Genomic DNA, 21,149 nt, shown 5'->3' with positions numbered 1-21,149 from the left:
TTAAATGCGTTTATTTTGCTGACTGTCCAGGCGAATGTAGGCAGAAGACTTAACACAAACACATTACAAATAATAATACATGACTCATCCGCACAGCAAAGTGAAATGTGTCTCCCTCTCGTAGGATGAGGTTTTATCAGACATCTGTACAGTAAAGCGAAACCAAGTCAATCCTTTGTGTCTTGAGGTTATTCTTGATGGTTTATTATTTCATTTATCCATAAAAATCTCATACAGTTAAAACTTTTGTTACGCAAAACAAATATCCAGGTAAAAATGCAGGTTTAGATACATACATATAATGTGTTAAAAAAATAAGCAACAATAATAAAGCTTTTAGAAATTAGGGGGGGAAATGACGCTGTCCACCTAAGCCCTTTACTAATGGACTGTACCATCTCTGACGATACTCTTCTGTCCTTCTAATAAACTGATGAAATTCTGTAGGGAAAAAATAATAAACAACACTTGCTCATATATTCACTATAACAGTAACATACTGTACAATGCAACCGTAATGTTTATGGAGAAAGCATTACGTCTCTCCCAAAGGCCCTTGCTATTTCAGCTGCCCCTGGCCCAAACTGCAAAGACAAAAATATCAGTCAATTCCAGAATGATTTCAATTGCTCTAATCGAAACAGAACCCATGCTGTTACTTGTCATTACCTCGTTCTTCACATCGTGGTCGGCCCTGTACAACAACAACTGCACCAGCAACTCGTGGGGGTTCAACACGGCCACCAAGCAGACAAAGTTGTTGTATCTCGATGAGTTTGTACCATGAGTCTCGATGAGTTTGCAAATCAAAATCAAATCAAATCAAATATAGACCTTCGTACATCGGCTGATATCTCAAAGTGCTGTACAGAAACCCAGCCCAGCATGGTCGAATAATAATAAGGCAGAACAATTGAAACTGGAGCAGCAGCACGGCCAGGTGGACTGGGGACAGCAAGGCGTCATCATGTCAGGTAGTCCAGAGGCATGGTACTAGGGCTCAGGTCCTCTGAGAGAGAGAAAGAATGAGAGAAAGATAGAATTAGAGAGAGCACACTTAAATTCACACAGGACACCAAATAGGACAGGAGAAGTACTCCAGATATAACAAACTGACCCTAGCCCCCCGACACATAAACTACTGCAGCATAAATACTGGAGGCTGAGACAGGAGGGGTCAGGAGACACTGTGGTCCCATCCGAGGACACCCCCGGACAGGGCCAAACAGGAAGGATATAACCCCACCCACTTTGCCAAAGCACAACCCCGACACCACTAGAGGGATATCTTCAACCACCAACTTACCATCCTGAGACAAGGCTGAGTATAGCCCACAAAGATCTCCGCCACGGCACAACCCAAGGGGGGGGCTCCAACCCAGACAGGATGATCACATCAGTGACTCAACCCACTCAGGTGACGCACCCCTCCCAGGGACGGTATGAGAGCCCCAGTAAGCCAGTGACTCAGCCCCTGTAATAGGGTTAGAGGCAGAGAATCCCAGTGGAAAGAGGGGAACCGGCCAGGCAGAGACAGCAAGAGACAGTTGCTCCAGAGCCTTTCCGTTCACCTTCCCACTCCTGGGCCAGACTACACTCAATCATATGACCCACTGAAGAGATGAGTCTTCAGTAAAGACAAAGGTTGAGACCGAGTTTGCGTCTCTGACATGGGTAGGCAGACCGTTCCATAAAAATGGAGCTCTATAGGAGAAAGCCCTGCATCCAGCTGTTTGCTTAGAAATTCTAGGGACAATTAGGAGGCCTGCGTCTTGTGACCGTAGCGTACGTGTAAGTATGTACGGCAGGACCAAATCAGAGAGATAGGTAGGAGCAAGCCCATGAGTAACCTCTTTTGTGGCACAACATAAGTTTGTGAAGAAGTGTTTGGAGTGTACCATAAGTGGCGTCTTCCCATCCTTGTCCTGGTGTTGACATCAGCCCCGGCTCTGATGAGGAGAGAGGCCACCGCTGGGTTCCACTGACCGCTGACACCCTCATCAAAGGAGTCCAGTCAGGGGGACACGTTGTCTCTAACATCCAACTGAGACAACAATCAACATGCCTTTTAGTCTCAAAATTATAACTCACTTCCTTTAGTTTTCCTTTTGGATAGTTAAACTAAGGCTCTGGTTAAAAGTAGTGCACTTTACATTGACTGTAGAGAATAGAGTGTTGCTCGTAAATGCTGAAACCAATCTCACCTCCCAGCCATCCTGAATCATGTAGGCTATGACCTCAAGGTGTCCTCTGTCAGCCGTACTGGCCAATGATTATAACGGCAATTTTGATCCAACCATTAATTCATACATTGTGACCCTGGCCTGAGAGGATGGAAGTTCAGCATGCAGCTAGATGTAGAAGGCTAATGTTAACTAGCTAACGCTGCCCATGAATGAATGTATTTTAGCCAGACAACAACAAATAAAAGTGATAGACTGTTTCGTCAACATGAAAGAGAGGAGGAAAAAACAGAAATACTTTATTCACATAAGTATTCAGACCCTGTGCTATGAGACTCAAAACTGAGGTCAGGTGCATCCTGTTTCCAGTGATAATCCTTGAGATGTTTCTACAACTTGATTGGAGTCCACCTGTGGTAAATTCAATTGATTGAAAAGGAGAGCCGCACACTCTAGGAGCTCAGATGCAATAATTTTATAAACTAATAACCCACGTTTTGACAGACAAGCTGTCTTCATAAGGGTATAATGACAAACATTGCGGGTCACTAGTTTATATAGTTTCAAAGGACACACACACAGGTGTCTGTAATCATGGCTGGGGTGGCTTGATATCATTGGTTGATTTACAGATATAAATAGAACATATAAAAAACATGAATGGATAGCATACAATCCATAGATACAATTAGGCTACATAATAGGCCTACAAACATTTACAATGAATACCAAAATCATAATAATCACAAGAATGACTTCATATCAAAGTCCACATTGAGACCGAAGGGAGCAAGGGTCTTTAAATTAAATTGTCAAGGTCACGGATGGAACCCTTTGGACTCAATGCCAAGCGTCACGTCTGGAAGAAACCTGGCACTATCCCTACAGTGAAGCATGGTGGTGGCAGCATCATTTTGTGGGGATGTTCTTTAGTGGCAGGGATTGGGAGACTAGTCAGGATCGAGGAAAAGATGAACGGTGCAAAATACAGAGACATCCTTGATGAAATCCTGCTCCAAAGCGCTCAGGACCTGAATGGGGCGAAGGTTCACCTTCCAACAGGACAATGACCCTAAGCACATAGCCGAGACAATGCAGGAGTGGCTTGTCTCTGGACAAGTCTCTGAATTTCCTTGAGTGGCCCAGCCAGAGCCCAGACTTGAACCTGATCTAACATCTCTCGAGAGACCTGAAAATAGCTGTGCAGCAAAGCTCGCCAACCTGATTGAGCTTGAGAGGATCTGCAGAGAAGAGAGGGAGAAAGTCCCCAAATACAGGTGTGCCAAACTTGTAGCGTCATACCCAAGAAGACTTATGGCTGTAATCGCTGCCAAAGGTGCTTCAACAAAGTACTGAGTAAAGGGTCTGAATTCTTACTGTATGTAAATGTAATATTTATGTTTAAAAATGTTATACATTTGAAATGTTTTTGAAGAAACAGTTTTTGCTTTATCATTATGGGGTATTGTGTGTAGATTGATGAGGGGGGGGCGGCATTTTATCCATTTTAGAATAAGGCTATAGGGGATCACGGGACCCTTGAACGAGATGGCCGCATGAACTAAGAGCTCCGCACAAGTAGTTTCCAATTCCTGATCTTACCTCCACTCCAAGTTCAAACTCCTTTAGCTTTAGTAAAAAAAGTAATGGCGGCTACAAAAGACGACACTACAGGTGACATTTTTACCCGGACTCGAACATTAGCGACGGAAAAAGCCTCCAAGAAGAAGCTAGCTTCAGGAAAAGCTAGCGCCATTAGCCAGGAGCAAGAGAACCCGCTCCCCCCCGAGGCCCAACGAATGCCAACCTCGCACTCTGTCGAAGACATCCTTTCTGAGTTGAGATCCCAACGTACAGAACTCAACACTAAATTAGATGCCATTAATTCTCAGCTCAGTGCGATAGGGGGCAAGGGGACAATCCTAGAAAACGCTTTGCCTGAGATCAACAACAAGAACCATAAACGCGGGGCGCCTGGACAAGGCAGAGGGGCGAATCCTATCCATGGAAAACATATTGACAGATGCCATGGAAACAATAGCGTATGCTAAAAAGAAAATAGAGCATCTGGAAGAGAAAACAGAGGACCTGGAAAACAGGGGGCGAAGGAATAATTGTGTTCTATTAAATCTGGGCGAAAAAGAAGAGGGAAACATGCCACTGATCCGTTACCTGCAAGACAAACTTCCCGAGTGGCTCCACCTGTCCACCGACAGGCCCATAGAAATCGAGAGAGCTCACCGAGCACTGAGGCCCCCACCATCAGCCAGACAACCACCGCGCCCAGTCACCATACATTTCCTGAGATTCACCGACAAGGAACGAGTCCTACAGGCGGCGAAAAACAACACCATCACAGTGGGAAACGCCAAACGCACTTTACATCAGGACCTGTCAGCTGGAATACGCCGAAAGAACCGAGAGTTTGACGAGGTGAAGAAATACTCCATTGACCGAGGCATCTTCAGGGGATTCAAATACCCAAACGAGCTCAGGATTCTTCACCAAGGAGCCTAGCGACACTTCAAAACTCCCGAAGAGGCAAAACGTTTTTTGAAAGACAATCCTGGTCAATGAGAAACGGATCAATGACTAAATGCGATTAATGCTATTACTAAAGGAGGTAAGACAACATATAGCCGATATCCAAAGACCCACCCGCCCCGCTAAATGTCACTATAGCAGTCCAATCTATATTTATTTTCCTTTAGCTGAGAGGGATCGGCTCTATAGTCTAACCGAGGCCTACTAATGTTTCAGCCTACTTTTATTTCCATGCTTTGTTGTTGCTTTTATTACTTGGGGTTCCCTATGTCCCTTGGGGGAGGTATATGTAGGCTGGGCTATTGATTTTATTTTCTCCCTCTTTTAGTGTGGTCTGGACGGGGGCTACGTTGTCATTTACTCAATGCGGGGCGGAGAGGAGAGGATGAGGCATTTCTTTGTTGTGCGTTGCTAACTGTTCCCGTTTTTTTTTCTTTTCGGAACACAGAATTGAGACTGAGCGGGGAGGTAATAGATCCAACAGGATGTGTCGAGATGTTTGGGAACTCGGTTGGGGTGTTCAGAGATTGTTGTTTTATTTTCCTTTTATGTGAACGCAGCTGTAACTATTATCCACTTTTACCCAGCGATGACTTGCACTAAAGTTCGATTACTATTCGATGACGATGACTAGTACCTTAAATCTATTGACATGGAACTGACATGGTCTAGGTCATGCAATAAAATGGAAAAAGATACTATGTGCTCTAAAAAAGGAAAAAGCAGACATTGCACTATTACAAGAGACACACCTCTGTGATGCTGAACATGCCAAACTCCGCAGAGCTTGGGTGGGACAGGTGTATTTCTCATCTTTCAAATCAAACAGTAGAGGCACAGCCATACTTATCCAGAAGAATGTTCCATTCATAATTGACAAAAACATATCTGATCCGGAAGGGAGATTTATTTTGATAACTGGGTCACTGTATGGTCAACCAATTACTATCTTAAACATATACGCCCGTAACACAAGATACTCCTGCTTTCATGTCAAAAATGATAACCCTGTTTAATGAGCATTGTGTTTCCTTTGGCGTGGTGGCCGGAGCTTTTAATTGTACCCTTAACCCAACCCTAGACAAATCATCTCAAGTCCCCACCACAAATCCTAGATCTGCAAAGATGTTGAACTCTCTTACTAAAGAGATGGGACTGATAGATATCTGGAGAGAGACTAATAGCTCATCTATGGACTATACATACTACTCTAATGTCCATAACACCTACTCCCGTATAGATTACATTTTTATCCCAAAGAGTTTCATAAATTCAACCACATGTAAAATCGGACCCATAGCACTTTCAGATCACGCCTTTGTCCACCTCCACTTGGACCTCGTCAAAAACATCCCGAGGTCAAAGAGCTGGAAATTCAACACCTCCATGCTATCAAATGAAGCGTTCCATACATTGGTAACTACATGGACAGACAACTACACACAAGACAACAAAGATTCTCCTGTTTCTCCGGCCACAATGTGGGATGCTGCTAAAGCCACACTAAGAGGTCATCTAATTGCATATGCTTCCTCTAAGAAAAAAGCAATGGAAGCACACAGGCTAGATCTTGAGAGGGAGCTGGAATGCTGTGAAAGAATACATAAACAATCCCCAGACAGCACCTCCTGGAGTCATCTTAAAGCAGCCAAAGCTAAACTGAATTTGGACTACACTCGGGAGATAAAAAAAGGTTTTCTTTACTAAACAGAAATACCATGAGTATAGCAATAGACCCAGTAGATTGCTTGCTTACCAATTAAAAAAGTATCAGTCAGAGCGTACAATCATGGCTATCCGAACAGCAGAGGACGAGGTCACATACGACCCAAAAAGATAAATTTAACTTTTCATGATTTTTACTGCAAACTATATACCTCTGCGAGAAAACACACAGAGGCAGAACTCCACTCTTTCCTAGAGGGAATCTCGCTACCTAAACTATCAGAGACCGACCAAGAAGATCTCAACTCCCCCTTCACTCCTGAGGAGATCCTGGAGGCAATTACCTCCTTGCCACCTAATAAGTCCCCAGGCCCAGATGGATTCCCCTGTGAGTTCTACAAAGCTTTTTGGCCCCAGCTCAGCCCCATCTTCATGCCAATGCTGGAGGATTTTTCCAAAAACGGAGTTCTCCCAGACTCAATGCACACAGCTCGCATTACTGTGTTGCTCAAAAAGGACAAGGACCCCCTATCCTGCTCGTCCTTCCAGCCCATAAGCTTGTTGGATTTCGACTACAAAATAATTACCAAATTGCTCGCCAAAAGACTACACACTCTTCTTCCCAAAATAATAAAAGCGGACCAAACTGGATTTATTAAGAGACAGATACTCTTCTGATAACATTCTCCGTCTTTTTGATATTATTGATCAAGTAAACACACAGAAGACCCCTGTCCTGCTGGCTTCACTGGATGCTGAGAAGGCATTTGACAGGATGGAGTGGAGCTTTCTGTTTTCGGGACAGAGGGGCGGAAGCTCGGGACAGAGGGGCGGAAGCTCGGGACAGAGGGGCGGAAGCTCGGGACAGGGGGCGGAAGCTCGGGGCTGAGGGGCGGAAGCTCGGGGCTGAGGGGCTCTGGCGCCTCTGGGCTGAGGGGCTCTGGCGGCCCCTGGGTGACTGGCGGCACTGGCGGCCCCTGGCTGACTGGCGGCACTGGCAGCTCCTTGCAGACTGGCGGCTCCTTGCAGACTGGCGGCACTGGCGGCTCCTTGCAGACTGGCGGCGCTGGGCAGACTGGCGGCGCTGGGCAGACGGGTGGCTCAGGCGGCGCTGGGCAGACGGGTGGCTCAGGCGGCGTTGGGCAGACGGGTAGCTCAGATGGCGCTGGGCAGACGGGTGGCTCAGGCGGCGCTGGGCAGACTGGCGACTCTGAGGGCGCTGGGCAGACGGGAAGCTCAGATGGCGCTGGGCAGACGGGAAGCTCCGGCAACGCTGGAGAGGAAGGCTCTAGCAGCGCTGGACAGGCGGGAGACTCTGGCAGCACTGGACTGAGGGGCTCTAGCGCCTCTGGACTGAGGGGCGGGAGCTCTGGCAGCGCCGAACAGGCGGGAGACTCCGGCAGCACTGGACAGGCGAGGCACACTGTAGGCCTGATGCATGGTGCTGGCCCTGGTGGCACTGGGCCGAGGACACGCACAGGAAGCCTGGTGCGGGAAGCTGCCACCGGAGGGCTGGTGTGTGGAGGTGGTACCGGATAGACCAGACCGTGCAGGCGCACTAGAGCTCTTGAGCACCGAGCCTGACCAACCTTACCCGGTTGAATGCTCCCGGTCGCCCTGCCAGTGCGGCGAGGTGGAATAGCCCGCACTGTGCTATGCAGGTGAACCGGGGACACCGTGCGCAAGGCTGGTGCCACGTAAGCCGGCCCAAGGAGACGCACTGGGGACCAGATGCGTAGAGCCAGCTTCATGGCACTTGGCTCGATGCTCACACTAGCCCGGCCGATACGCGGAGCTGGTATGTACCGCACGGGGCTATGCACCCGCACTGGAGACACCGTGCGCACCACAGCATAACACGGTGCCTCCCCGGTCTCTCTAGCCCCCCGTTAAGCACAGGAAGTTGGCGTAGGTCTCTTACCTGGCGTCACCATACTCCCTGTTAGCCCCCCTCCCAAGAAATTTTTGGGGCTGACTCCCGGGCTTCCTTGCCAACCGTGTTCCCTCGTATCGCCGGCTCCTCTCTCCGGCTGCCTCTGCTCTCCAAAGTGCCTCCACCTGTTCCCATGGGAGGCGATCTCTTCCAGCCAGTATTTCCTCCCAACGGTTTTCTTTACTTGAAGGAGAGGCGGACAAAAAGCAGCGTGGTTATATTGATTAATGTTTAATAAAAAAAGATAAACACAAACACTACAAAACAATAAACGTGGAAAACCACAAACAGCCCTATCTGGTGCAAACACAGAGACAGGAACAATCACCCACAAAACACACAGTGACACCCAGGCTACCTAAATATGATTCTCAATCAGAGACAACTAATGACACCTGCCTCTGATTGAGAACCATACTAGGCCGAAACATAGAAATACCCAAATCATGGAAAAACAAACATAGACTGCCCACCCCAACTCACGCCCTGACCATACTAAATAATGACAAAACAAAGGAAATAAATGTCAGAAAGTGACATCTGCAGTGAAATTCATTGTGCCAAGATCCCATTTAAAAAATATATCTTCAAATTAGACATGTCATTTCCTCATTTACTTCCAAGAGGAGGTTTAGAACTCAGTTGAATAAAGTTGAAACCCTTCTTGTCACAGCACAATTACCATTAAAAGCATTAAAAGCAAAATATCTTATATCTATAGACTCCTTTCTGAGAAGGTTTGCGACAGGGTATACTGCACCTCTACTAATGTAAAAATGTTTACAAATGTTTGTACAAATGTTATTACATTCCTTTGAGACTCCATAGAATGAAAACAGATATGTCTCCTAACTGTAAAAGATGGAACCTATATGCATGTATTTTGGAGCTGTAGAGAGATTGCCAGATTTCTGATGCACAGAAAATACTAGAGGTACAGTTTGATATGACCCCGTGTATTTATCTTCTTAATGCCCAGCAGGACTTTGTTCTTGATCCTGACAGAGAAAATTTGCTTACGACTATTACATACTTTGCTAAGAAATGTATTCTTCTATTGTGGGCCTCTAATACCCCTCCTACATTTAAAATGTGGATTGACCAGATTGTTGACTTTCCCCCTCTTGAAAAGCTCACTTATGACCTCCAGAAGAGAAAGCCCAAGTTTGATAGACTCTGGTCTCCACTATTCAACTATATTTCAAACTGGACAGAGTGAACGGGGTGATTAGGGAAATGAGCAGATACATGTTGTGGAAGGTGCTGTAAAATCTAAAAACAAATTATCAGCTCGTCGTCTCAGCGAAGGCTAGAAATAGCTAATAAGAACCTTGATAGTGCTGCTGCAAGTTTTATGTTTTTTTTGTTATTGTTCTTTGTGAGTACGTGTAGGTATGTAGGATATGTGTGTGTGTATGGGTGTGAATGTATGTATATACAGTGGGGCAAAAAAGTATTTAGTCAGCCACCAATTGTGCAGGTTCTCCCACTTAAAAAGATGAGAGAGGCCTGTAATTTTCATCATAGGTACACTTCAACTATGACAGACAAAATTAGAAAAAAAAATCCAGAAAATCACATTGTAGGATTTTTAATGAGTTTATATGCAAATTATGGTGGAAAATAAGTATTTGGTCACCTACAAACAAGCAAGATTTCTGGCTCTCACAGACCTGTAACTTCTTCTTTAAGAGGCTCCTCTGTCCTCCACTCGTTACCTGTATTAATGACACCTGTTTGAACTTGATATCAGTATAAAAGACACCTGTCCACAGCCTCAAACAGTCACACTCCAAACTCCACTATGGCCAAGACTAAAGAGCTGTCAAAGGACACCAGAAACAAAATTGTAGACCTGCACCAGGCTGGGAAGACTGAATCTGCAATAGGTAAGCAGCTTGGTTTGAAGAAATCAACTGTGGGAGCAATTATTAGGAAATGGAAGACATACAAGACCACTGATAAGCTCCCTCGATCTGGGGCTCCACGCAAGATCTCACCCCGTGGGGTCAAAATGATCACAAGAACGGTGAGCAAAAATCCCAGAACCACACGGGGGGACCTAGTGAATGACCTGCAGAGAGCTGGGACCAAAGTAACAAAGCCTACCATCAGTAACACACTACGCCGCCAGGGACTCAAATCCTGCAGTGCCAGACGTGTCCCCCTGCTTAAGCCAGTACATGTCCAGGCCCGTCTGAAGTTTGCTAGAGAGCATTTGGATGATCCAGAAGAAGATTGGGAGAATGTCATATGGTCAGATGAAACCAAAACATAACGTTTTGTTAAAAACTCATCTCGTCGTCTTTGGAGGAAAAAGAATGCTGAGTTGCATCCAAAGTACACCATACATACTGTGAAGCATGGGGCTGGAAACATCATGCTTTGGGGCTGTTTTTCTGCAAAGGGACCAGGACGACTGATCCGTGTAAAGGAAAGAATGAATGGGGCCATGTATCGTGAGATTTTGAGTGAAAAACTGCTTCCATCAGCAAGGGCATTGAAGATGAAACGTGGCAGGGTCTTTCAGCATGACAATGATCCCAAACACACCGCCCAGGCAACGAAGGAGTGGCTTCGTAAGAAGCATTTCAAGGTCCTGGAGTGGCCTAGCCAGTCTCCAGATCTCAACCCCATAGAAAATCTTTGGAGGGAGTTGAAAGTCTGTGTTGCCTAGCAACAGCCCCAAAACATCACTGCTCTAGAGGAGATCTGCATGGAGGAATGGGCCAAAATACCAGCAACAGTGTGTGAAAACCTTGTGAAGACTCACAAAAACCGTTTGACCTCTGTCATTGCCAACAAAGGGTATATAACAAAGTATTGAGATAAACTTTTGTTATTGACCAAATACTTATTTTCCACCATCATTTGCAAATAAATTAATTAAAAATCCTACAATGTGATTTTCTGGATTTTTTTTCTAATTTTGTCTGGCATAGTTGAAGTGTACCTATGATGAAAATTACAGGCCTCTCTCATATTTTTAAGTGGGAGAACTTGCACAATTGGTGGCTAACTAAATACTTTTTTGCCCCCCTGTATGTATGTATATGTGTACGTATGTGTATGTGTGTGTATATATAGATATGTGTATATATGTGTATGTATAATTAAAATATATAATAAAAATAACAATACAAATTCAATTAAAATAAAAAAATATAATTTTATTTTTAAATAAGGTTTTTTTGGTGTATATACTGTACACCCCAAAAAACATTTTTTTTTTACATTTTAATTGTATTTTTATTATTATATATTTTAATGTTATTTTTAAAGCCTGTCACATCTGTGAATGTGGAATGAGTTTTGTTGGTTGATTGAAAAACAAGAAAACTTAATAAAACTTTAAATTGAAAAAAGAATAAGGCTGTAACGTAACAAAATTTGGAAAAGGTCAGAGTCGGAATACTTTCCAAATGCACTGTATCACAGTCACAAGGCATATGAAATAACGGATTATAGAGGTTGTAGGTTGTAATATGGCTTTTTTTTCTAGCTTCCCCTGTGATTTTACCCATGCACCCAGTGGCGACCCGTCATTCAGGGCAGGTAGGGCTTGCCTGTTTTGCATGTCATTTTTCCATTTATACGTGTCGCATATCATTTTGCAAACAATGTGAAAAAATATATATGTCATGAGTTTATAAAGCCGCATACAAACATGGTCTCTATTGTTTTCTTGAGTAAGGCAGCTCCAAAATGCAGGCGTTTCAGCCTAGTTCAGTGCATTCTGTGGTGGTGGGATGAGCCAGCAGAAAATATGGAGCGTTGCGCCGTGATTGGCTCAGTGTTCTGTCACTCATGAGGACACTACATCACCACCAAGTCTAAGGGGAGACCTCAAAAATCGAGCCCCTTGGGTGGCGCCATAGAGTTACATTAGAAATGCCGATCCAATAAGGCTCAAGGTCATTGGCCACAGATAAAATTATGTCAAATCAGTTTTATGTACAGTAGATTTGATTGGCTGATCATGTCAACATCATACTTTCAAAATCTTGTCTGGCAGTCATCATTATGAATCAAGTCGACAAAAATCCCCAGAAAGTAATCTGCTAAAATCAACACTGCATTTAAAAAAAAAAATGTATTCACCTTTATTTAACCAGGTAGGCTAGTTAAGAACAAGTTCTCATTTGCAACTGCGACCTGGCCAAGATAAATCAAAGCAGTTAGACACATACAACAACACAGAGTTACACATGGAATTAACAAGCATACATGCATGCACCTCTACAGTATGTGTGTGATTTGGGGTCCATCTCTTCCACAGAGAAGCAGGTCCATTTCTCTAGTGGGCCTGTCCATGGTCAATGCTATGGTGACCCACTTTACCAATGACGAGGAGATGGTGGCTTGAATGGTTTAAGGCAGCCCCAAGAACAGCACAGACATTGAAAGGGATAAGGCGTGGGTAAACGTTTAGCTGCTTGTATTGAGTTAGGGCTGTGGCAGTCATAACATTTTATCCGCAGGCTATTGTCATGCAAAATACTGCCAGTCTCACGGTAATTGACCGTACATTACATATTACTGTGTAGCCTACTGTTCAGACGCTACAGACATAAGTTGGCAGATCGGCTGCTCCATGACGCTTGTTGGGGCGTTGTGTGGATCATAGAGCAAATCGTGTTCGGGAGAGTATCATCTTTACATAAATGGGTCATAACTGGTTGCAAGCCAAACCAGTCGGATGATACAGATGATTTTGTTAGAAGACCGATCAACTCTAGGGCCGCAGTGAAAAAGTAGCTAGCTACGTTAGCTAACTCGTGAAACGTTTTTCACACTGCATAATGAATGCCTTTTTGATGACCGTTGATGGTTGCTATGGGAACCACACTGTGGCAGTTGCAGGAAAACCTGACGTGCGGGAAATCCTTCGAAGTTTGGACAACGCTGTGATGTATTGCTACTGTTGCAATATTCATCTCATTCGCTATGTTTTCACCATTGTTGCAAATGTTATATTGCACAATATAGTATTAACCATGCAGCTGTGCACAGCCGCACACACCTCCCCCACGCTGGTCATGTTCTATTCAAACTATTGTTCTCTATTCTATTATGCCCTGGCTGGCCTGTTCCATCATTGAACCTCGTCTCATCTGTTGGACTCAGGGATTAGTGGCCACATGACTAGTCAGCCTTCACGGTCGCTGGAGTGTGTTTCGTTATTCAGGCTCTCCCAGTTTGGAGCAGGGCAGGGGCATTCATTCAAAGCAATTTTATTTAGTTTGAACAACCGACTTCGAATTATATAAAATCACGTAAACTTTCTTTAAATTATCTGCATGGTGGAGGCTATTTCTGTTAGCGCGTAGCCTATCTCTCGATTGGGTAAAGAAAGGAGCGCGTAATCCATTTCAGCCATGGCGCAGGGCATAACCGGAGAGAAGTATTGGGAGGATAGAGTAGCCTTCGAAACAGAAGGAGCAGGTCAAGAAGTTGTAGAATATGGTGATGTTTTGGAGCTTAATCGGTTTGACGGACTACCATACTCCTCTCGATATTACACATTACTGAAGGAAAGAATGGATCTGCCAGTTTGGAAAGCCAAGTGTGATTTCATGGACAAGCTGGCCAACAGGCAGTTTATTATTGTCTCTGGCACGGCAAGAACTGGCAGAAGCTCTCAGGTGAGTTGATTACTCTCTGATAATAACTAGGTTTTATCTCACAAAAATATGTGTGTGATGCAGTTACTATTGACTGCATCCCAAAAATCTTTCCTTTCTCCCAAAGGGTGCACTTGTTCAATTTCCATAATGAATTTGAAAGAAAATGACTGGTATAAGAAATAGGCCTATGGTGGAATCTCCCTCTAGCCCACTCCCATACTAATTCAATATTTTTACATTAGTGGGGAGTACTGAACCAGTGCACACTTCAGGAGAAAAGAGAGATATTCAAACTGGTAAGTGAAATGAGGGGTTTTGGGTTTAACGCTCTAATTATGACTGAAGGACGTGATTAGAAAGGATAATCTGTTGTGGCAGTATGTTTCATGTTCTTATCTTTCCCTCCTGTGGCATGCTCAGATCCCCCAGTGGTGTGCAGAGTTCTGCCTGGCTGTCCAGTACCAGAATGGCATGGTGGTGTGCACCCAGGTCCACAGGCAACATACAGTGGATCTGGCCCTGCGTGTCGCTGATGAGATGGATGTCAACATCGGCCATGAAGTGGGCTACAGCATCCCCCTAGAGACATGCTGCTCTGGTGACACTGTTCTCAGGTCTGTAAACACTATTACACACATTGCTCACACACCAATTCACAAACACACACACACACTATTTGTCTCATACACACTCACACACTTACATCACCCCCCTCACCACCCCCCGCCTTCTTGGTGGCTGTCATTTCTTTTTTTAAAGAACTGAACAAAAGAGTTGAGGAGCCTCTTTTCTTGGGGCTCCCCTGCAGCTGCCCAGCTCTCACTCTGACCATATGCCACACTCCCGCGTCTCTCACTGCCATAAGTCAGCCGAGGAACAAAGACCCAAGGCAAACTAAGAAAACAGGCAGACAGGGAGACCTAATGAATCTACTGACTAGACTAATAACTACACTCTTAGAAAAAAGGTTGCTATCTAGAACCTCAAAGGGTTCTTCGACTGTCCCCATAGGAGAACCCTTTAAAGAACCCTTTTTGGTTCCAGATAGAATGATTTTGGTTCCAGGTAGAGAATCCTTTTGGGTTCCATGTAGAACCCTTTCCACAAGGTTTCTACATGGAATCCAAAATGGTTCTACCTGGAACCAAAAAGGATCCTAACTGGATCCAAAAAGGGTTATCCTATAGGGACAGCCAAAGAAACCTTTTTCTAAGAGTAAGGGTTTACCCTCACATTTCTATCGGGCAATCTGTAACACTTCAGCGATACAGATTGAATAGAGCCCTAAATTACACAAAGTAGCCAAGCACAGCAGCTTCATTAAGGACCCTTCCAGGAGGACGGCTATTCATCTCCTAATGAATGTTGTCTTACACCTTTGGCTTTAATTTGCTATTAGAGCACTAAAATTGATTGATTTTATGTTTTTGTAAATAGAGTGTATGTACTTGATTTTTCACTTTAATAGAACTTTATCAACACATATGCTACTCCCACAAAATGTTACCCTACGCCTGTTTGCGACCATTTTCTTCTTCACCACCCCAGGTACTGCACTGATGACATGCTGCTCAGAGAGATGATGTCAGACCCCATGCTGGAGCACTACGGTGTCATCGTCATCGACCAAGCCCACGAGAGGACGGTCAGTACAGATGTTCTACTGGGCCTTCTCAAAGACATCACCCTGCAGAGGCCCGAGCTCCGCGTGGTGCTCCTCACAGCTACACACCCAGGACCCAAACTACTGGGCCACTACAAGAATGTCCCACTGATCCAGCTGGAGGGGGTATGTTCAGCGGAGGTGGTGTATACTGGTACCAGCCACAAGGACTACTTCTGCTCTGCCCTGCGTCTGGTTCTGGAGATACACCACTCCCAAGAGGAAGGGGATATAGTCGTGTTTTTGGCCACAACTCAAGTAAGATCTTCTTAAAATGTCATATCCTAGTCTACAGTCTGGGAACGTGGAAGAAGCCATACCATGGCAACTGTTGCTTCGACAACAGCATTACTCAACCTTCTCTTGTGTTTTATTAGGAGATAGATCTTGCCCGTGATATTCTCCTTCGCGAGGAGGCCAATATACCCACACATCTAGGGGAACTTCTCCCTATCTCGGTGCACCCTGGGCTGGGTGGAACTCTGCCAATGCCGAGTGAAGAGGAAGGCCGGTGCAGAAGAGTATTCCTCACCTCCAGTCCAAATGAAGACCTCTTTTGGGCTGTGCACATGCTGAACTTTGTCATTGATGCCGGTGTCCAGAAAAGAAATGTGAGTAACTTATTGCTGAGTAGTTATTTTAAGCAAACCTTTGTACCCCTTTTTGGCAACAATATTGTAATAAATGGTAATTAGTGTGGGGGGGGGGGTCCTCGTGTTATAGGTTTATAACCCTAGGATCAGGGCGAACTCAGTCGCCATTCAACCTATCAGTCGGATCCAAGCAGAAAGCCGCAAACAGCTTGTAGGACCAACAGGTATGACGAAGACTGAAATCAGTAACAAAGTCCAGGTATTGAAGTCACACTGTTTGGAGGGTCATGTGTTCTTGCTAACCTGAGAGCATCATTTCCCGCAGGGAAGAGTTTTTGTCTGTACCCAGAGGACACACCCCTGCCCAGTGAGACACGCCCCCACATCCTTGAGTCTGACATCACATCCACAGTGCTCTTCCTGAAGAGGATGGACATCGGCGGTCTGGGCCGCTGTGACTTTATCGACAGGCCAGGTACAGCAAGACAGGCTGAACACGTACAGGCCCTTTCTTCAACATAACTTTTTTTTATTGTATCTACAGTACATATGTGACAGGGCAGCTAAATGTATACAAACTGAGTGGAGTGATACATCAGCAAAATTAAATTACATTCTTAATGCACAAGGCAATAACATTTGTATTTAAGTTTTTGAGCTCCATGCATCCTGTAGAGAGACACATTTTGGGTTGAGCTCAGTTATTTCGTTTTTTCCCGTGTGTCCAGTACAAACAGGCCTGTTGTGTGGTATTGGGTTCTATTGGAGGTCGGTGAGGCATGCGTTAGCTGAGCTGACAAGCACTGTTCTACAGCCAATGTTTGGAGAGCTGGCCTAGTGATGCAGCAGCAGCCATAGAGGTCTAACACTCATTAACGATGAGTTTAGTCATGCTCTCTCTCTCTGTGTGTGTGTAAGCCCTGCCAAGCACTACAGCGTAATGATCATGTGCAGCTGAGCAATGTGGACATTTCACTATAAGCCCCATGATTGAATGACATTGATTGAAAGCGTGTGTTGATGGGTGTGATGTTATAATTATTATTATGTTGCTGATGTTGTGATGCTGTTGTTCAGGATTAGACTATCATCATAATGATCATAACGGGACAGTACATTTGATATGTTTATTGCCCTGTATACTGTAGCTTTTCTCTTGTTGAAAACAATGTTACATCCAAAACCCTCAGTGTAAAGCAAAGCCTCTCAGAACATTTATTTTGCATAGTGATGCACAGCTGATATTAGGATATTGAGGACTTAAATGTCAATCAGTTTAGCCTGCTTGCTGGTTGTACCTTGAAAATAATCTGTTTTACAAGGTTGTAATCACATAGTTTACAGGTGACTTTCTTTACAAAGTCAGATACTTCACAATTCTGTCACGCACAGTTCGATTCATTTCCGTGGCGGTGTTATTTCCACCAGATCCTGAGGGTCTGATGCAGGCCTTGGAGGAACTGGACTATCTAGCAGCCCTGGATGACGATGGGAACCTGTCTGAGATCGGCATCATCATGTCTGAGTTCCCCCTGGAGCCCCAGATGGCCAAGACACTACTGGCCTCCTGCGAGTTTGACTGTGTCAACGAGGTGGTCACCATCGCCGCCATGCTGACAGGTGTGTGGGACTTCAACTTATGCTCTGTGGTCTGTATACCACATGAAAGGTTTGTGTTAACACACCCCACCACCGTGCTGTGGTCATGCTTGCACACCTCATACAAAGTGAAGTCACGTCAATCCTCACTATCCTCAATATTAGTGTGCTAACCCCTTCTCTGACGCTGCCCCTCTTAGCACCAAGCTGCTTTCTGGTCCCCTCAAGGGAGTTGAGGCTAGAGGCCTCTCAGTGTCACCTGAAGTTCCAACACCCAGAGGGAGACCACTTCACCCTCATCAACATCTACAAGGCTTTCAAACAGAACCAGCATGAGCCCTGTGAGTTCACATAGGCATACCTGTAGCCACAGTGCATACAGCCAGCGTTAAAAGAATATATTAAAACATAAGGATAACATTGGCTATTGACCCTAAAACCCTCATTTACTCTCTCTGGTTTGGCATTTTCCAGTTGTCAGTGTGGAGAAGTGGTGTCAGGACTACTTCCTGAGTCTGTCTGCCCTGCAGACGGCTGATGCTATCCACTCTGAGCTGACTGACATCCTGAGGAGGATAGAGCTGCCTGTCTCCATGCCTTCCTTTGGCTCCAAGGGAAACACTCTCAACATTAAGAGAGCGCTGCTAGCTGGCTTCTTCATGCAGGTACAGTAATATGGCTTCGCTTCTACCATTAGCTATCAATTGATAACTGTTTACTACTAAGAAACTTGAAAGATACAATCTACCTTTTACTTCCTTGTATCATTAGCAAGAGCAGTGTGCGGGTTTCTCTTTTCTTTGAAGTTATCACATTGTTCCCATGCACCTGCAAAAAAAAATATCTCAGATGTGCGAGTTCACTTCCTTTTGAAGTGAAGCTTGAAGTGATTATAAAAGACATACTGTAATGACTTTCAGGTGGCAAGGGATGTGGATTCATCGGGGAATTACTTTATGTTGACACACAAGCACGTGGCCCAGATCCACCCTTTCTCTGCCTACGGCACCAAGACACCCAAACTGGGCCTGCCGGAGTGGGTCCTCTTCCATCAGTACTCCTTCTCAGAGGACAACTGCATCCGCACCGTGTCCCACATATCCCCAGAGGAGTAAGTGGATTAGAAGTGGAGGATGTTCTTTGAACTTTGTTCAAAAAGGGCTTTGTTGATGTGAAGTAACCATTTGCAAAAGATATACAGCAACAAAATCATCCAAACATAAAAAAATATATAAATATAGTATATTAACGATAATTAAATAAAATACAAATCTATGAATAGGTTAGAACGGTGTCGAGCTTGTAACCTCCAATAGATACATTTACTTCAGGGAGTGACAAGAGTTCCCACACACTGCTTTCCTTTTTGCACCAGGCTCTTCACCATGGCACATTAGAGTCAGATTGTAACGGGCGGGGGTTCTTAATCCTGCCCTCCAGTATCAGCTGGTTAAACGGGGATTAGGAATAGCACAGCTACAGAGAGGATGCTGGTTTAATGGGGACTGTTAATGACAGAGAAGGCTCGGCAGCCTTCACATGCCGTGTTAGGTTACACTCTGAAATGTTTTTTTTTTTTTTTTTTTTTAAATCGCTCAAATGTTTACCAAATGGTGCTCCTGGCAACTGTTAGACTGATGTTACAGTAAGTGCGATTTCCAACAAAGAGATTGGGTGTCATTCATAGATCCTTGATTGCTGAATTTTGGTCAATTGCAGTGAACATCATTGGGAGATTCTCGTTCTTTGGTCTATGATAATCTAACTAATTTCAATTCCCTCTCACTAATTCAAATTAATTTCAAGTTGCTCTCCATAATTGCAGTTGACCCAATGTTCCCGTGCTATGTTAAAATTCAAGTGCAAATGAATAAGACAATACTTACTGTGAAATCAGAACAAGAACCAAATGAATGAAAAGGCAAATATATCAGAGAATATTGGGTTGACTCGCCCAATGTCCAACTCCATGTTCACCAATGATACCCTCCCTCTACCCAGGTTCATTCAGATGGCTCCACAGTACTTCTTCTTCAACCTGCCTCCCAGCGAGAGCAAGGACATCCTCCAGAACATCTTAGACAATGGAGTTGAACACTACAAAGCGAAGAAACTTCAAAAGAGCCCCAGCCTAGAGAGCATACCAGAAGTCACCGCCAGTTGTGTCATACAGTGATTGTGAAGGCCTTGGTTGAGAATGTCTTGGAGGCATAAACTCCCTACTCATTCTCCGGTACTGTATTATATGATCATTTTCACCAGTGTTACCTTTCAGTCATCTCATCACCAGTGTTACCTTTCAGTCATCTCATCACCAGTGTTACTTTTAAGTCATTGAAACTAAAAAATAATGTTAATGTCAGGCTATTAGTTCATTACTGGAATTGAATTATGGGATGAAAAGTGACACTATCTGTCCAGATTGCCAATGTGTTAGTTTTAGCAATATTTATATAGGCATCCTTTCTAGTCAATGTATATTTAATTTATAGAGCCCTACGTATATACAGGGATGTACGTTGTTTCTTGGAACTTGCAGTTTAATAATAAACACACCACTAAAAATGCATGTTTGAAGAGTACTTAGCCTAAATGCAAATCTAGGGCTCTATTCAATCCGTATTGCGAAAGTTCAGTATTACAGCGTGATTTAAATGTAAAGGCAATGTTCCCGCACTAGAGAATGCATTCAAGGTAAATGCTGCAAATGTCACCTCAATCGGAAATGACCTTTACATTTCTATCTGTAACGCTTCAAATATGTATATTTAGTCAGTCCAAAAGCAAAAAAAAACAGCTTAGACACTTAACCCACATGGGCGTATTCTTTACACTTTGCCCTTATCCTCCACTGCTCAGTTGGACCATTTCCCTTACCTTTCTGTTCAATGACTCTAGGCTGTCATAGTGCATAAAATGTGTGTCCCAGACGGATTAGCACAGAGGAGCAGAAACAGAGTAGCACAGGGACATCATTTGGGTTTGTTGCTCCATCTGCTGTGAAGAGAGAAGGGATAGGTGGGGTGGGGGTGACCTAATTCAGGGACAGTGCATTACAGTATTGTAGCTACATGAGGCATTACAGCACCATGTGACCTCTTTAGTCCTGCATACATAAGATCCAGGGCATTTTATATACAGACAGAAATAAGTTGAACTTCTTGGCACTAAGGTTGGCGTTGTGTAGTAGTGTTCATACACTCGTTACCAACGTGAACCAAGACAAGGTGATTAGAAATATATACTAACCTTTATTTCAAGTCAAGGCAAACATGCAGGCACACACATTCAAACATAAATACCGCGACCAGTACAAATTATCCTTTGAATTAATAATTTGCA

At 44.4% G+C, this 21,149-nt stretch overlaps 1 protein-coding gene and 1 long non-coding RNA gene across 2 annotated transcripts; one reads left to right on the top strand and one right to left on the bottom strand.

The window, feature by feature from the left end:
* LOC135512312 (uncharacterized) lies at nucleotides 1–20,990 on the bottom strand. The gene is made up of 3 exons (XR_010451396.1): nucleotides 20,685–20,990; nucleotides 1,899–2,044; nucleotides 1–1,009 (listed from the first exon to the last, which is right to left on the bottom strand). It is a non-coding gene; the product is annotated as an uncharacterized LOC135512312 (long non-coding RNA).
* On the top strand, nucleotides 13,474–20,489 carry LOC135512311 (putative pre-mRNA-splicing factor ATP-dependent RNA helicase DHX32). Its single transcript, XM_064934214.1, has 11 exons — nucleotides 13,474–13,970; nucleotides 14,373–14,566; nucleotides 15,501–15,873; nucleotides 15,993–16,226; nucleotides 16,339–16,432; nucleotides 16,534–16,683; nucleotides 17,637–17,828; nucleotides 18,008–18,148; nucleotides 18,282–18,472; nucleotides 18,728–18,918; nucleotides 19,809–20,489. Exons 1-11 carry the CDS (start codon nucleotides 13,704–13,706, stop codon nucleotides 19,981–19,983), a joined length of 2,202 nt encoding a protein of 733 aa, XP_064790286.1. The 5' UTR covers nucleotides 13,474–13,703; the 3' UTR covers nucleotides 19,984–20,489.
* Nucleotides 20,991–21,149: the final 159 nt, after the last annotated feature.

Source organism: Oncorhynchus masou, chromosome 24 (assembly GCF_036934945.1).
Source record: "Oncorhynchus masou masou isolate Uvic2021 chromosome 24, UVic_Omas_1.1, whole genome shotgun sequence".
Taxonomy (NCBI): Eukaryota; Metazoa; Chordata; class Actinopteri; order Salmoniformes; family Salmonidae; genus Oncorhynchus; species Oncorhynchus masou.
This window is presented reverse-complemented; position numbering and strand designations above follow the sequence as displayed.

What these genes read in the sequence shown, in the direction of transcription:
- LOC135512311 (XM_064934214.1), top strand. Translation starts at nt 13,704, where the DNA reads ATGGCGCAGGGCATAACCGGAGAGAAGTATTGGGAGGATAGAGTAGCC. An exon ending in TGTTTTTGGCCACAACTCAA is followed by an intron (nt 15,874 to 15,992) that starts GTAAGATCTTCT and finishes GTGTTTTATTAG; the next exon opens with GAGATAGATCTTGCCCGTGA. An exon ending in CCGGTGTCCAGAAAAGAAAT is followed by an intron (nt 16,227 to 16,338) that starts GTGAGTAACTTA and finishes CTCGTGTTATAG; the next exon opens with GTTTATAACCCTAGGATCAG.